The following is a 16,976-nucleotide window of genomic DNA, read 5'->3' as shown; positions in this document are numbered from 1 at the left end:
CAGTGAGACCATACAGTATTTGTCCTTTAGTTTTTGGCTAATCTCACTCAGCCTAATGTTCTCAGGGTCCATCCATGTTGTTACATACGTCATAACTTCTGTCTTAAAGCTGCATAATATTCCATCATATGTATATAACACAGTTTGTTTAGCCACTTGTCTGTTGAACATTTTGGCTGTTTCCATCTCCTTGCAATTGTAAATAATGCTGCTATAAACATTGGTGTGCAAATGTCCGTTTGTGTCTTTGCCCTTATGTCCTTTGAATAGATACTGAGCAATGGTATTGCCGGGTCAATGGCAATTCTATATTCAGATTTTTGAGGAACCGCCAAACTGCCTTCCACAGCGGTTGCACCATTTGACATTCCCACCAACAATGAATAAGCGTGCCTCTTTCTCCACATCCTCTCCAGCACTTGTCATTTTCTGTTTTGTTGATAATGGCCATTCTGGTGGGTGTGAGATGATATCTCATTGTGGTTTTGACTTGCATTTCTCTAATGCCCAGGGATGTTGAGCATCTCTTCATGTGCCTTTTGGCCATTTGTATTTCCTCTTCTGAGAAATGTCTGTTCAAGTCTTTTTCCCATTTTGTAATTGGATTGGCTGTATTTTTGTTGTTGAGTTGAACAATCTCTTTATAAATTCTGGATACTAGACCTTTATCTGATATGTCCTTTCCAAATACTATCTCCCATTGTGTAGGCTGTGTTTTTACTTTCTTGATGAAGTTCTTTGATGTGCCAAAGTGTTTAATTTAGAGGAGTTCCCATTTCTTTCTTTCTTTCTTCAGTGCACTTGCTTTGGGTGTAAGGTCTATAAAACCGCCTCCAAGTATAAGATTTATAAGACATTTCCCTACATTTTTTTCTAACTGTTTTATGGTCTTATACCTAATATTTAGGTCTTTGATCCATTTTGAGTTAACTTTTGTATAGGGTGTGAGATATGGGTCCTCTTTCATTCTTTTGCATATGGATATCCAGTTCTCTAGGCATCATCTATTGAAGAGACTGTTCTGTCCCAAGTGAGTTGGTTTGACTGCCTTATCAAAGATCAATTGTCCATTGATGAGAGGGTCTATATCTGAACACTCTATTTGATTCCATTGGTCAATATATCTATCTTTATGCCAGTACCATGCTGTTTTGACCACTGTAGCTTCATAATATGCCTTAAAGTCAGGCAGCGTGAGACCTCTAGCTTCGTTTTTTTTCCCTCAAGATACTTTTAGCAATTCGGGGCACCCTGTCCTTCCAGATAAATTTGCTTACTGGTTTTTCTATTTCTGAAAAGTAAGTTGTTGGGATTTTAATTGGTATTGCATTGAATCTGTAAATCAATTTAGGTAGAATGGACATCTTAACTATATTTAGTCTTCCAGTCCATGGACATGGTATGCCCTTCCATCTATTTAGGTCATCTGTGATTTCTTTTAACAATTTCTTGTAGTTTTATTTGTATAGGTCTTTTGTCTCTTTAGTTAAATTTATTCCTAAATATTTTATTCTTTTGGTTGCAGTTGTAAATAGAATTCGTTTCTTGATTTCCCCCTCAGATTGTTCATTACTAGTGTATAGAAACATACAGATTTTTGTGTTGATCTTGTAACCTGCCACTTTACTATACTCATTTATTAGCTCTAGTAGTTTTGCTGTGGATTTTTCAGGGTTTTCAACATATAGTATCATATCATCTGCAAACAGTGAGAGTTTCACTTCTTCCTTTCCAATTTTGATGCCTTGTATTTCTTTTTCTTGTCTAATTGCTCTGGCTAGAACTTCCAACACAATGTTGAATAACAGTGGTGATAGTGGACATCCTTGTCTTGTTCCTGATCTTAGGGGGAAAGTTTTCAGTTTTTTCCCATTAGGATGATATTAGCTGTGGGTTTTTCATATATTCCCTTTATCATTTTAAGGAAGTTCCCTTGTATTGCTATCCTTTGAAGTGTTTTCAACAGGAAAGGATGTTGAATCTTGTCAAATGCCTTTTCTGCGTCAATTGAGATGATCATGTGATTTTTCTGCTTTGATTTGTTGATATGGTGTATTATATTAATTGATTTTCTTATGTTGAACCATCCTTGCATACCTGGGCTGAATCCTACTTGGTCATGATGTATAATTCTTTTAATGTGTTGCTGGATTCGATTTGCTAGAATTTTGTTGAGGATTTTTACATCTATATTCATTAGAGAGATTGGTCTGTAGTTTCCTTTTTTGTAATATCTTTGCCTGGTTTTGGTATGAGGATAATGTTGGCTTCGTAGAATGAATTAGGTAGCTTTCCCTCCTCTTCAATTTTTTTGGTAGAGTTTGAGCAGGATTGGTACTAATTCTTTCTGGAATGTTTGGTAGAATTCACATGTGAAGCCATCTGGTCCTGGACTTTTCTTTTTGGGGAGCTTCTTAATGACTGACTCAGTTTGTTTACTTGTGATTGGTTTGTTGAGGTCGTCTATTTCTTCTTGAGTCAAAGTTGGTTGTTCATGCCTTTCTAGGAAGTTGTCCAGTTCATCTACATTGTTGTATTTATTAGCATAAAGTTGTTCATAGTATCCTGTCATTACTTCCTTTATTTCTGTAGAGTCAGTTGTTATGTCTCCTCTTCCATTTCTGATCTTATTTATTTGCATCCTCTCTCTTCTTCTTTTTGTCACTCTTTCTAAGGGCCCATCAATCTTATTGATTTTCTCATAGAACCAGCTTCTGGTTTTATTGATTTTCTCAATTGTTTTCATGTTCTCAATTTCATTTATTTCTGCTCTAATCTTTGTTATTTCTTTCCTTTTGCTTGCTTTGGGGTTAGTTTGCTGTTCTTTCTCTAGTTCTTCCAAGTGGACCATTAATTCCTCAATTTCTGCCCTTTCTTCTTTTTTGATATAGGCATTTAGGGCAATAAATTTCCCTCTTAGCACTGCCTTTGCTGCGTCCCATAAGTTTTGATATGTTGTGTTTTCATTTTCATTTGCTTCGAGATATTTACTGATTTCTCTTGTAATTTCTTCCTTGACCCACTGGTTGTTTAAGAATGTGTTGTTGAGCCTCCACATATCTGTGAATTTTCTGGCACTCTGTGTATTATTGATTTCCAACTTCATTCCTTTATGATCTGAGAAAGTGTTTTGTATGATTTCAATCTTTTTAAATTTATTGAGACTTGCTTTGTGACCCAGCATATGGTCTGTCCTCAAGAATGATCCATGAGCACTTGAGAAAAAGGTGTATCCTGCTGTTGTGGGGTGTAATGTTTTATAAATGTCTGTTAAGTCTAACTCATTTATTGTATTATTCAAATTCTCTGTTTCTTTATTGATCCTCTGTCTAGATGTTCTGTCCATTGATGAGAGTGGTGAATTGAAGTCTCCAGCTATTATGGTAGCTGTGTCTATTTCTCTTTTCAGTGTTTGCCATATGTATTTTGGAACATTCTGGTTCGGTGTAAAAAAATATTACTCTTGTTATGTCTTCATGCTGAATTGTTCCTTTTATTAGTACATAGTATCCTTCTTTGTCTCTTTTAACTGTTTTACATTTGAAGTCTAATTTGTTGGATATTAGTATAGCTACTCCGTCTCTTTTCTGATTGTTATTTGCATGAAATATCTTTTCCCAACCTTTCACTTTCAACCTATGTTTATCTTTGGGTCTAAGATGTGTTTCCTGTAGACAGCATATAGAAGGATCCTGTTTTTTAATCCATTCTGCCAATCTATGTCTTTTGATTGGGGAATTCAGTCCATTAACATTTAGTGTTATTACTGTACAGGTAGTACTTTCTTCTACCATTTTGCCTTTTGGATTTTATATGTCATATCTAATTTTCCTTCTTTTTATCTTTACTCATAGTCTTCCTTTCTACACTCTTCTCCACACCTCTCTTCTGTCTTTTCGTATCTGTCTCTAGTGCCCCCTTTAGTATTTCTTGCAGAGCTGGTCTCTTGGTCACAAATTCTCTCAGTGATTTTTTTGTCTGAAAATGTTTTAAATTCTCCCTCATTTTTGAAGGACAATTTTGCTGGATATAGAATTCATGGTTGGCAGTTTTTCTCTCTTTAGTAATTTAAATATATCATCCCACTGTCTTCTCACCTCCATGGTTTCTGCTGAGAAATCTATGTATAGTCTTATTGGTTTCCCTTGCATGTGATGGATTGCTTTTCTCTTGCTACTTTCAAGATCCTCTCTTTCTCTTTGACCTCTGACATTCTGATTATTAAGTATCTTGGAGTACGTCTATTTGGATCTATTCTCTTTGGGGTACGCTGCCCTTCTTGGATCTGTAATTTTAAGTCTTTCATAAGAGTTGGGAAATTTTCAGTGATAATTTCTTCCATTAGTTTTTCTCCTCTTTTCCCCTTCTCTTCTCCTTCTGGGACACCCACAACACGCATATTTATGCGCTTCACATTGTCATTCAGTTTCCTGAGTCCCTGCTCATATTTTTCCATTTTTTTCCCTATAGTTTCTGTTTCTTGTCGGATTTCAGATGTTCCATCCTCCAGTGCACTAATCCTATCTTCTGCCTCTTGAAATCTACCATTGTAGGTTTCCATTGTTTTTTCATCTCTTCTACTGTGCCTTTCATTCCCATAAGTTCTGCGATTTTTTTTTACAGACTTTCCATTTCTTCTTTTTGTTCATTCCTTGCCTTCTTTATATCCTCCCTCAATTCATTGATTTGGTTTTTGATGAGGTTTTTCCATGTCTGTTCATATGTTCTGAATTAATTGTTTCAGCTCCTGTGTGTCATTTGAATTGTTGGTTTGTTCCTTTGGGCCATATCTTCAATTTTCCTAGTGTGATTTGTTATTTTTTGCTGGCGTCTAGACATTTAATTACCTTAACTAGTTTATTCTGGGGATTGCTTTACTTCTTTTACCTAGGGTTTTCTTGCTGGATGAATTTGTTGTCTATCCATTCTTTGACATTCAGTTCAGCTTTTTCTGGACCTCTAGCTTAGGTTTTGTTTAACAGAGGAGAATTTTTCAGTTCTTGTTTTCTTGTTTCTTGCCCTGCTTTTGTGGTGCCTCTTGTTCCCTCACCCTTAGGAGGGTCTACGTAGGTATTATAGACCCCAGCCGGATTTTCCCAAGCCAAACTGGCCTCCTATCAGGAGGAAAGAGTCACCTGCTTCCGTTTTACCTGAGGGTGAGACCCAGCAGATTGAAAGACTTTCCTGTGAAGTATCTGGACTCTGTTTTTCTTATCCTGCCCAGTATGTGTTGCTTGTCTGCCTGAGGGTCCCACCAGCATAAGATGATGCGGTTCCTTTAACTTTGGTGGACTCTCCCTGGCTTCTGGGGAGGCTCGCAACCGGTTCAGCTGGGACAGGCTGGGGTACGCTGTGTGTCCGGTCACTGATGTGGCCCCAGGAGCTGTTCTGTACTGTTTCTGATTATTTAGTAGTTGTTCTGGAGGACGAACTAAAATGCGCACATTGCTAAATCACCATCTTGGCCCTCTCTCTGTGTTTTAATCACTGCTCTAAGGTTCCATAATTTAATTTATTTGCTATACAGTAGATTATCAAGTATGGGTTTGTAGATCATTTATAGGAAACCATCATGTGAAGGTTTAAGTTTTGCCACAAAAAATGTACATTCTCAAGGGACTATATACAATGAAAAATATGCATCCTTAAGGAAATATATGTAACAGTAGAATCCTTTGTTCATCTCTTATTCATACTTGAATATGGCTTGGCAGGTAGACAAGTTTCTAAGCTGTATTCTACATTTATTACCTGCAGTGTTCTTTTTAAAATTCAAAGTAGAATGCTCTCTGGTCTTTCTAATGGAGAGTCACTGAGCAAAGAAAACATATTTGTAAAGGCTATGTCTTTTTGAAGGCACTTTGATTGTTCTTTTTCAGAGCCTGAAGCCTCTTTTGAGGGTGTGCTTCCCAGCTGAGTATACCACCCTGACTTTGTGTCATCTGCAAACCTCTCACTTGGAGACAGTGTTGTGTCCACTTCCTGTCTTGTTGTTAACTCTTATTTGTTGTTAACTCTTATTTCCTCGCTCTTGAACCTTGGGGACCTGAGTGGTCCTGTAGACGGCCCATTACCAGACACCTTCTCCTGCATGCTACTTCAGCCATCCAGTTCCTTGACCTCATTCTGGACCTTGACATCTCTGACTCTGTTCCTGACTCTGCAGTCATAAATCCTTGCTTTCCACTCTCTGCCTCCTGTTCTCCTTTTACCATTTTTGTTCTACTCTAACCTCATGGGGGCTGCCATTTTCAGTCCCTCAATTTTCTCCTTCCTCTCAGCTTTTGAACTCCCAACTACCATGGCTCCTTCCTTTTATCTTCCCTTCCTTTGTAGGTGGCCCATCACTTCAGCTACTACTGTCCAAATCCCCCAACTCCCTTGCCTAAAGTGTTTCTGTTGAATTCCTCCAAGAAAACCCCTTATTGGCTCCTCTGCCTTTCCAAGAATTGATGAGTATTGAGAAACTCATGCAGGTGTCTCCATAAATTCAGTCTCTAACTTGAACCAGGCCTTCCCTGCATGCCATCTCTCAATGCATATGTGCCCCTAATTGGCTCTTTCCTGTCTCAACAGGCATTTACCTTCTTTCTCCCCCAGATTTCACCTTACCATCTTCCCTCTTTCAGCAGATAACCTCCCTTCTTCAACATGGAAAATAGAAGATAGAAATAGCTCCCATTCTCAGCTGTCACATCTGAAGAATTGATTGTCCCAGCTCCCATCTTCTTTCTCCTTTTCCAGTGGAAGAGGAGGATATCCCCTGCATTCTGTCCCTGTTCTTTGAAGTCTATCCCTTCACAGCTTTTCAGGTTTCTTGTTCCACTTGTTTTCTTCTCTCTCTCTTGTATCTTCATTCTCTCCTTCTCTTACCAGTTCTACATTTCTGCTCTTATGACATGCTCAAGTACACCTTTCTTAATTCTGTCCCCTTCTAGACTCTCCTCTCTGCCTCTTCTTTTTTAAAGCCAAGCTCCTTAGACGGTTGTCTGCCAGCTATTTCTCATCCACTTCTCAATCAACTGCCATCTTGCTTCTTTCCCCTCAGCTCCATCAAAACTTTTCCACCAAGCATTCCTACTGCCTCCTTGTCACTTCAGATGGTCCTGCTTAATCCTTGTTTTCCTGGTCGCATCCTGGCACTGGACATGAATGATCACTTCCTACCTTTTTAAAACTTTCTTCCTCTATCCCTCTGGCACTCCACCAAAGTCTTTTTTTTGTTGATTCCTCTTCTTCTGTCCATCCAAATCCAGGCTTGGTTCAAGATCCTCTTTTCACTCTTCACGCCCACTTTGAGCTTCTACATCACACCACAGCTATGGTTTCCAGGCTCCCCCTTTTATGAGCCTTCTCTTGGGTCCTTAGCTCAGTTCATCTATCCATCTATCCATCTATCCATCTATCCATCCATCCATCCATCCATCCATCCATCCATCCATCCATCCATCCATCCATCTATCTATCTATCATCTATCTATCTATCTATCTATCTATCTATCTATCTATCTATCTATCTATCTATCTATCTATCATCCATCTCTCTCTCTCTCTGTCTATCTAGCTATATATGTAGGTATGTATTTTTAACAGAGGTGACCTTGGCACTCTGTTGACACCCCATCCCATCATTTCAGTTCTCTCAGTTCTACCTCTTTAACATCTCTTGAGTTCTTCATTTCTCCTCATCTGCACTGTTCCTATATTTTTTACCCTGGACAAGGCAGGAGCTTCACTAATAGGTTTTTCTTTCTCTACTCTTATCTTCTTCAAATCCATTTCCTATTACAGTCATATCAATCCTTTATAAGTAAAAATCTGATCATATCTCCCCTGTTTTAACCCTTCAGTGCCTCAACATCTTTAGGGTGGAGATTAAGCACCCAGAGTTGCTGACAAAGCCTTCATGATATAGCCATGCTACCTTTCTAGCTTCCGCTCCTCACTTCTCTCAATTCCTTTAAACTTCCCTGCACCCAGTTGCGTCCAAGTCTTCCCTCATGCTCAGTTTCCCCTCACAGTATCTCTTAGCTGCCTCCACTTCTCTTGAATCAGGATTATCCATCTTTCAGGTCTCAATTTGGATGGTATTTCCTTTGGGAAACATTTTATATTAGTTTCCTATAGCTTCCCTAACAAAGTACCACAAACTGCGTGACTTAAAATGATAGAAATTTATTACCTCACTGTTTTGGAGGTTAAAAGCCTGAAACCAAGGTATCAGCAGGAACATACTCCCGCAGAGGCACCAGGGAAGAACCCTTCCTAACCCTTCTGGCTCCTGGTAGCTCCTGGTGTTCCTTGACATTTCTTGGCTTGTGGCTACATCTTCACATGACCTTTCCCTTTCTCTGTGTGTGTCTTCTCTTCTTCTTATAAGAACACTAGTCATACAGGATTTAGGGCCTGCCCTCCTCCAGTATGACCTCTTTTCAACACAATTCCATCTGCAAAGATCTTATTTCCAAATAATGTCACTCTCTGAGGTTCTGAGTAGACGTTAATTTTTTGGAAATGCTATTCAACCCATTACATCTTCCTTGCAGTGGTGGCTCCAAAATGTTTGTATTGGTGAGGCATAAGTGTGGTAGTCAGTTTGGACTTGGCTAAAAGCTGGGTTTGCATAGGACCTCTATGTTGGAGAAGATGTCCCATGTTTGTGGTAAGGAAGAGTGCAGATCAAAGCTGATGATGGAGATTATGGGAAGGGCTCCTCAGATCTCTTTCACCCAACCCACCAACAACTGTACAAGGACCAGGACTTTCTGTCTCACTATTTAATTCCTAGCCTAGGGAAGGCACTCAGTAATAATCTGTCCTGTGAATGAGTAGCATTAGTTTATTTCAAGCAAATGCCTGCACTGCTTCTGCACTTCTGCGTTTTGGCCAAAATAAAACAAACTAATATTTATTGTAGGTCACCTTCCAACACTGTATGACTTCCATTTTGATCCCAAGCGGCGGCAATGGGTCCCATGGAATAAATTAGTTCCTGAGTATATCCATGCTTTTGAGAGGAAATTTATTGACATCCTGGGTAAGTGAGAACCAAACCCCTGTTCCTTGTTTTCATGGTGTTCGATTCTTGGACAGTGAAGAAACAAGCACATGACGTGGCCTCTCCCATGCACTGAGTTACACCCAAAGTGCTGGTTGAGCGGAATTGAGAAGCATGAGCCATAAGCCTTGCCAAAGGTTTTGGTCCCTTTTATATGCTGCTGGCTCTGTGCATCTTCAGATGTCTGCAATGCCCAGGCACCAAAATACTTGTATTGGTGAGGTGTAAGGTGGCTGAGGGGTGCTACTTTGCTCTGCCACATTTTCATGGTCTCCCTTCAGGCCAGAGCTGGCTGAGCATGGGAAGAAGGAACTAGAGGAACCAGGCAGTGTTTTGTAAAAGGTGCTGCCTTAAAAGTCATAGAAGTCATATACTATAGATGATTATATTTTGAGCCATATTTTAAATCTGCTCCATTGGCTATTTTAGATGAAATGTGGACTGGTTAATTTCACACAGGTGTCTAATTTTGGTGCTTCGTTACAGAGTTAACTGATTGGTGCACAGGCACCCATAAGGATGAAAAACTTCTTGGTTAGATGCACCCTTTAGAGGAAGTATATGCTGGTATCTGAGCAATATGATCAAGGGAGAAGTTGAACTTTTCATATCCTGAATATCAGAGTTCAAATTAAAAACAGGTCGGATATGCTATACTTGGATTATGGTGATGATAAATGTATCAAACTCCTCAAAGTATATACTTATAATAGCTGAATTTTATGGTAGGTAAGTTATACCTCAATGAAGCTATTAAAAATAATTGGTTTGGGTAAGGAAGTTCTCCTAAGAAGATTTTATCCATAGATATGTGTTCAAGGTCACATCTTGGCTTTTTGCTGGTGCTTTTTATGGATTATGGAAACTCCAGGTTGTGGAATGTTTTCACTCTTTGGAGTTGCTGTAATGCTCCCACTTTAATATATTTTTTATCAGTTCATACAGTGGATACAACCCGCACAACCTGGATGTTGGAACAAATGGTTAAAATTAAGCACCCAATTATTTTGGTTGGTGAATCTGGCACCTCTAAGACAGCCACTACCCAGAACTTCCTCAAAAGCCTGAATAAAGAGACTAATGTAAGTCATTATTTATATTAGTTATCTTTTCCTGCATAACAAATCACCCCTAAACTTAGCAGCTTAACTCAAATAACACATGTTAACCCACCATACCTGTGGGTCAAGAATCTGAGGGTGGCTTCCTGAATGGACCTAGCTCGGGTCTTTCATGGGTTCGCAGTCACTTCCCAGGCTCCCGTCATCTGACAGCTTGTCTGGGCCTGGACAACAGGCTTTCAAGATGGTTCATTGACGTGGCTGTTGGCTGGAGGCCTCAGACCCTCACCATGTGGAATTCTCCAAGGCCTGCTGAAGTATCCTCAGGACATGGCAGTTGGCTTCCCTCAGAGAGGATAATCCAAGGTAGAAAGCAAAGCAGAAGCTGCCGTGTCTTTATAGCTAAGCCATGGAAGCCACATACCAGTCCTTCTGCTACATTCTGTTAATCAGAGAGTCCACCCTGATGCAGGGAGGGCTGCAGGAGATCCTCTTGAGACTATCACATTTCTATTATTTTTCTGTTTTTTTTTATTGTGAAAAATAATATATATACAAAAAACAATAAATTTCAAAGCACATTGTAATTGTTTTAGAACAGATTTCAGGGTTTGGTTTGGGTTACGATTCCATGTTTTTCCTTCTAGCTACTCCAAGATACTGGAGACTAAAAGAAATACCAATATAATGATTCAGCAGTCATACACATTTGTTAAATTCTATCTTCTCTGTTAGGACTTCTCCTTTTCTTTTGATCTTTCTCCCCATCTTTGAGGGGTATTTGGGCTATGCCCATTCTAGCATTTTCATGTTGGAAAGGGCTGTCAGTAATCTGCAATACGGGAATGGAACTAGTTGATGTTCTGGGGAGGATGGCCCCTCTGGGTTTCAGGATTTATCTGACCTAGGAACCCATCTGGGGGTGTAGTTTTTCTGGAAAGTAATCATAGTGCATGAAACCTTTGTAGAATCTCAGATAAAGCCTTGGGTATTCTTTAGGGTTGGCAGGGATGGTTTTAGTTGGGGTTTGGCAAACCATGATAGGTAGCAATAGCTAGCCAAAGCTTACATAAGAGTAGCCTCCAGAGTCGCCTCCCAACTCTATTTGAACTCTCTCAGCCATTGATACCTTATTTGTTACAATTCTTTTCCCCCTTTTGGTCAGGAAGGCATTGTCTATCCCATGGTGCCAGGGCCAAGTTTATCTCTGGGAACCATATCCCATGTTGCCAGGGAAACTTTCACCCCTGGATGCCATGTCCCATGTAGGGGAGAGGGTAATGATTTTACTTGCAGAGTTGGCCTTAGAGAAAGAGAGGCCACATCTAAGCAATGAAAGAGGTCGTCTGGAAGTAACTCTTAGGCACATCTCTATCTATAGGCTTACCTTCACTGCTATGTAAGTGAGCTTCACAAGGGCAAGCCTCCCGATCAGAGGACTGGCCTACTGACTTGAGAGTCCGTAATATTTTTGATCAAGTCAGGGGTTTTCCCAGTAGTAAAATTTAATAGTTCCATATTTTCCTCCCATCTGTCAAGGGACTTTAAAATTATCTGCTCAAAAAAAAAAAAAAAAAAAGATTATCTACTCAGCATACTGTGAGATGTATCCAGGAATTACATTAAGCTATACAGAATTACAAGCTCTCATTCTCATTTTTTGGCTCCCTGTGTTTGGGTTGTTTAAATGATCTATCCAGATGGATTGAGTTAGATTATGTACTACTGAAAAGAGTGTATCACATTATTAACCCATCATTTTGTGGTTTCTAAAATATTTTCTACATTTCTCCTTTCCTTCCTCCGGCCATTTGTCAAATATGGGAGGGCTTGATTTTTGTGTCAGACCCTTAGCTAGGTGGGTGCTGCAAGGGCAAGCTGTAGTGAACAAGGCAGATGAGGTCCTGCTCTTGAGGGGTTAGTAGTCAGTGGGGGCGACAAATGTGAAGTGAATATTTGAAATATGATGGTGCAGGTATGCTTGGGGTGTCCCAAGAAGAAGTCTGTTCTAGCTCAGCATTCTCCTCTTCACCACTTTACCTCTTTTGGTTTAGAGAATTTTTTATTTATTTCTTATAACTGAGTGAAGACTACCCCAAGTAGTTTCCTGTGATTTTTAGGAGGATCAGCTATTATATACTTGACTTAAATCTCACTGACTCAGTGCTCCATTTTCATTATCACTTGCTCATTATTTAAGTTTCCAAATCCTGTTTTGGCCTTTTGAACCTGAAAGAGGATGTGCCAGTTTGAAAAGGTTTATGTACCCTAGAAAAGCCATGTTTTAATCCTAATCCCATTTTGTAAAGGTAGCCACTTCTTCTAATCCCTATTCAATACTGTATGTTTGAAACTGTAAATTAGATCATCTCCCTGGAGATGTGACTCAATCAAGAGTGGTTGTTAAGGTGAACTAGGTGGAGACATGTCTCCACGCATTTGGGTGGGTCTTGATTAGTTTACTGGAATCCTGTAAAAGAGGAAACGTTTTGGAGAATGAAGATTTCAGAGAGAGCAGAACAAAATGACACAGCTAGGAGAAGCAGAGAGTCCACCAGCTAGTGACCTTTGGAGATGAAGAAGGAAAATGCCTCCCTGGGAGCTTCATGAAACAGGAAGCCACAAGAGAAAGCTAGCAGATGATGCTGTGTTTGTCTCGTGCCTTTCCAGATGAGAGAGAAACCCTGACTGTGTTCGCCATGTGCCTTCTCACTTGAGAGAGAAACTCTGAACATCGTCAGCCTTCTTGAACCCGATGTATCTTTCCCTGGATGCCTTAGACTGGACATTTCTATAGACTTGTTTCAACTGGGACACTTTCTTGGCCTTAGAATTGTAAATTAGGAACTTATTAAATTCCCCTTTTTAAAAGCCATACTGTTTCTGGTGTATTGCATTTCGACTGCTAACAATTTTTCACTTGGCTTTCCCCTTGATTCTCTCACCTAGACTGATGCTTCTTCCACTCCCAGTGACTCGGGCAACATAGGGGCTCCAGGACACCATGTGCCTCACTGGGTTAGAGAGTGGTCAGCTGGGCTTTGCATTGAGCATAATAAGAGATGTGAGCAGGGCTAGGCCAGGCTGCACATGGTGATCAAACTCACTCAGCACTGGCACAGACAAATAGGGTTTACTTTGTGTTTTAGTTTCCCAGCTACTAAAACAAATATCAATGAGTTAAACAAAGGAATTTATTGGCTTACATTTTCAGAGGCTAGAAGACTTGCTTTCTCCTAAGGTGGGTGCCTTCTTTGGGATTCCTTGGCTCTTCTGTCACATGGCAATGTGCATGGTGGCATCTTCTCCTTTGTGCTCTGGGTTTCATTGACTCTGGCTTCTGACTGCTCCCTATGGCTTCTCTTTCCATCTGACTTTTATTCTTCTTATAAAGGACTCTAATAATATAGATGAAAGCCCAACTTGACTCAGTTGAGCCACAATTTATCTGAAGTAACATCTTAAAGAGATCTTATTTATAATGTTTCCTCCAGGATATGGACCAAAACCAAGGCCAGGACACATGATTCAATCCCATACACTTAGTTTTAAGGGTATGGTGTGCAGGGGGCAAGGAAGGGATGTTTCCAGCCAGAGGAACCTACAAGTTTGTGGAGTCAGGCAAAATGAAGCCACATTCAGAAGTCCCTTCCACGGGGTCTCTGAGGCTGCTGCCCCTCTGGATACATGCATTGTAATGAGATTCATGGTCAGCTTTAACACATTTGGCTTATTTGCACCTGCACATGTGGGTACCATAGTTGGAGGGGGGTTTCTAAGGAAGCTGTTTGCAAAGTGTGGTACCCAGACCTGCGGCCTCAGAATCACGTGAGAACTTGTTAAAAATACCTCCAGCCTGCTGAGTCACAAACTCTGGGGATGGCCCCATCAAGGTGTGTTTCCCAAGCTCTGCAGGTGGTTTGAACATGCACATGTGTGGACAACCCATGATCAATGAACTCTGATCAGCTCCTCCAGAAGCACAGTGAGAGGTCCTGCGGACTCTCCACATGGGAATCCAGAGGGGGTGCACTTCACCTGTCTCTACAGCTGTTAGTCCCAAAGACTGAATCATGCTCTTTCACCTGTTTAGTGAGAAGCAGCAGGCATGAGGGTAACTTATGTTTGAATACTGCTATCTGTTGTGTTGCAAACACCTTTATGTGGTTTATCTCATCAGATACCCTTGGAAAGCTGTATGAAGTAGGCCAAATAGATGCTATTAAAATCACTTCACAAATGAGGAAAATGAGGCCCAGAAAGTTTCAGTGATTTTCTAGAGGTCACTTAGCCAGAACTGTGCAGAGCCAAGACCCCCAGTCCAGTTTGTGCTATGCCACATTGCTTGCAAGGCCCATACGTGACAATTCGTTATTGGTTCAAACAATCTGCCAAAAGGAAAGATAAATTCTTGCTTTAGCATGTAAAAATTAAGTATAGATCGTGTTTGGTTATAAAAGTGTTAGTTCAAATACTAATTAATCAGCAAAATAGCTTATGTTCAAACATTTACCAAACTGATGCCATGAAGGAAAAACCTGCTTTTCAAATTCTCTCTCTGTTTCAGATTGTGTTAATGGTCAATTTCTCCTCTCGCACTACATCCTTGGATATCCAAAGGAATTTAGAAGCGAATGTGGAAAAACGAACCAAAGACACTTACGGCCCGCCCATGGGAAAACGCCTCTTGGTGTTCATGGACGACATGAATATGCCAAAGGTGGTGTGTGGTGTAAGGAGGTGGGCGGGATGGGGCAAGGCAGTGCTTCGGCTTGTGTTGGTGTATGTGAGCAAGTGCGCGAGTGTAGGGATGCCTGTCTGTTCTCTACCGTGTCTGCAATGTGCATCATGTGGGAAGCCAGCATAGGAGAGAATGGTCCTGGGATGCTGTGCTTAGACAGGGGGACTTTTTCCTTACTGGTTGTGACCCTTAGTGTCTTTAAGGAGAAAAGCAGGCAGCAGACATCCTCTGAATTATATTCAGCTCCTGTTTGAGCAAGTAATTTTGATCTGTACTTTAGATAACAATATTATTCTCTGTCCTGTACACGTGAAAAGCATAGGGGCAGACACTTCTTAAGAATTCTCTGGATTCACCAAGGAAGGGAGAACTTCAGTGTGCAAGATGAGGGTGTTTCTGTGGCCAGACCTGAGAGGTGCAAAGTTTTCTTAGTATACTGGAATTTAAATTTGTATCATTTCTGTATTTTTTCCTTGAAGTCTATCTTCTAGGGGACTGTGTGCCAATCCAGGACCTACTAGCCATTTGTCCATCATCTGTCCATCCACTCATCCATCCATATGTTCATTAATATATACATCTGTGTTTTTATCCATCTGTGCATCCATCCATCCATCCATTTATATGTGCATCCATCCACTCAGTCAGCATGTATTTATTGAGTACCCCCTATGGAGTGGTGTTGTGCCATGATGAGCAAAGTGTATGTAGTCCCTGTCTTCATGGGATTCATGGTCTAGTGAGGGAGACACTAGAAAGTAAAATTAAGTACAAATGAATTATGTAATTGCTAACTTTGATAAGCTATGTGAAACTAAAGCCAGTATTCTCTGAGGGAAAAGCAGGAGAGCTAACCTTTAGTTGAGATGGTCAGCAGGGGCCTCTCTGAGTTCTGCTTTAAGGCACTACTCTTCTCTCCTTTCCTCAAACATATAAGGTGGATGAATATGGCACACAGCAGCCAATTGCTTTGCTAAAACTACTGTTGGAAAGAGGATTCTTATACGACCGTGGGAAGGAGCTGAACTGTAAAAGCATTCGAGACCTTGGCTTTGTTGCTGCTATGGGAAAAGCTGGAGGTGGCCGCAATGAAGTGGATCCGAGATTTATTTCACTCTTCAATGTCTTCAATGTACCATTTCCTTCAGAGGAGTCCCTGCATTTAATCTATTCCTCCATCTTAAAAGGCCATACCTCGGTAACTTGATTTTGATAAGATGTCTAAACTGAAAGGTCCCATATTGGGGAGAAGTGTATACAGGGCTGTCTCACCACATAATGCCTAGGACCCATTAAATGGTTTAGATTTTTTTTAAATCATAAGAAAAAAATTGTAATCCAGCTTGGATTGTATTCATCTTTATACCAATGCATCATAAAATATAGTTTTTGACTCTTTTTTTTTTTTAACAGAGGAAGGGTCCATAAAGGCAGAAGAGCCTCAGGTCCCCTGATATCATGATGTGGCCCTGCTTTATGTATGCCTTATCAAGTTACAGCAGTGAATCCACTAGAGGAGTAGGGTTCTGGACTCAGTTCCCAGCCTCCTCCTTGGATAAGTCCCTTGAGCTCTCCTAGCTCCATTCTGTCACTTGGAACAGAGAGATAACGATGGTCTTCTCCCACCCCCACTGGGTTTTTGGGAGAATGAAAGGAGAAAATGTATGTAAAGACTAGGTAGCACAGTGCCAAGCACATAGAAGAAACTCACTGGGTATTAGCTGTTATTAGTTGTTATGATTTACTTGCTTCCCATTCATTTAAATAATTACTGTCTGATTCTAGCATTTCCCTAATAAGTGGGATTTGCAAACTCAGGCTTCGGGGCCTGGGCAGATAAGGTAAAGGTATGGCGTGGCCAGGTGTGATCGGTAGGTGCTCTGGGGCCTAGAGCCTTCATACCCTGCCTCAGGGCACTGACCCTCAAGTCTGTGAGGTCTACACTAGTCAAATAAAACACAGATTCAGGCTGTTTTGGGGTTTTAGGTTCACGTAAGTCAGACTTGACAGTTAATATGAAAATCCAAGTAAGTTAAAGAGATCTGATCTTTTTATTTTTTAATAAGCTTATTTTTTATAAGCTTCTCTGATTTTTTGTTTTGTTTATTACCTTGGT

The 16,976-nt window shown here is 40.4% G+C and overlaps 1 protein-coding gene across 5 annotated transcripts in view; it reads left to right on the top strand.

The window, feature by feature from the left end:
- Positions 1 to 16,976, top strand: part of DNAH10 (dynein axonemal heavy chain 10) — a 194,076-nt gene that overhangs the window by 112,176 nt on the left and 64,924 nt on the right. For all 5 annotated transcript variants that reach the window (XM_077159595.1, XM_077159598.1, XM_077159596.1 and 2 more), the window contains exons 44-47: positions 8,918 to 9,037; positions 9,995 to 10,140; positions 14,687 to 14,839; positions 15,798 to 16,058. In XM_077159595.1, coding sequence (XP_077015710.1) covers positions 8,918 to 9,037; positions 9,995 to 10,140; positions 14,687 to 14,839; positions 15,798 to 16,058 — 680 coding nt within the window. The remainder of the gene's footprint in view (positions 1 to 8,917; positions 9,038 to 9,994; positions 10,141 to 14,686; positions 14,840 to 15,797; positions 16,059 to 16,976) is intronic.

Source organism: Tamandua tetradactyla, chromosome 5 (genome assembly GCF_023851605.1).
Source record: "Tamandua tetradactyla isolate mTamTet1 chromosome 5, mTamTet1.pri, whole genome shotgun sequence".
Classification (NCBI taxonomy): domain Eukaryota; kingdom Metazoa; phylum Chordata; class Mammalia; order Pilosa; family Myrmecophagidae; genus Tamandua; species Tamandua tetradactyla.
The sequence above is the reverse complement of the archived record's forward strand: the minus strand, read 5'-3'. Positions and strand labels throughout refer to the sequence as shown.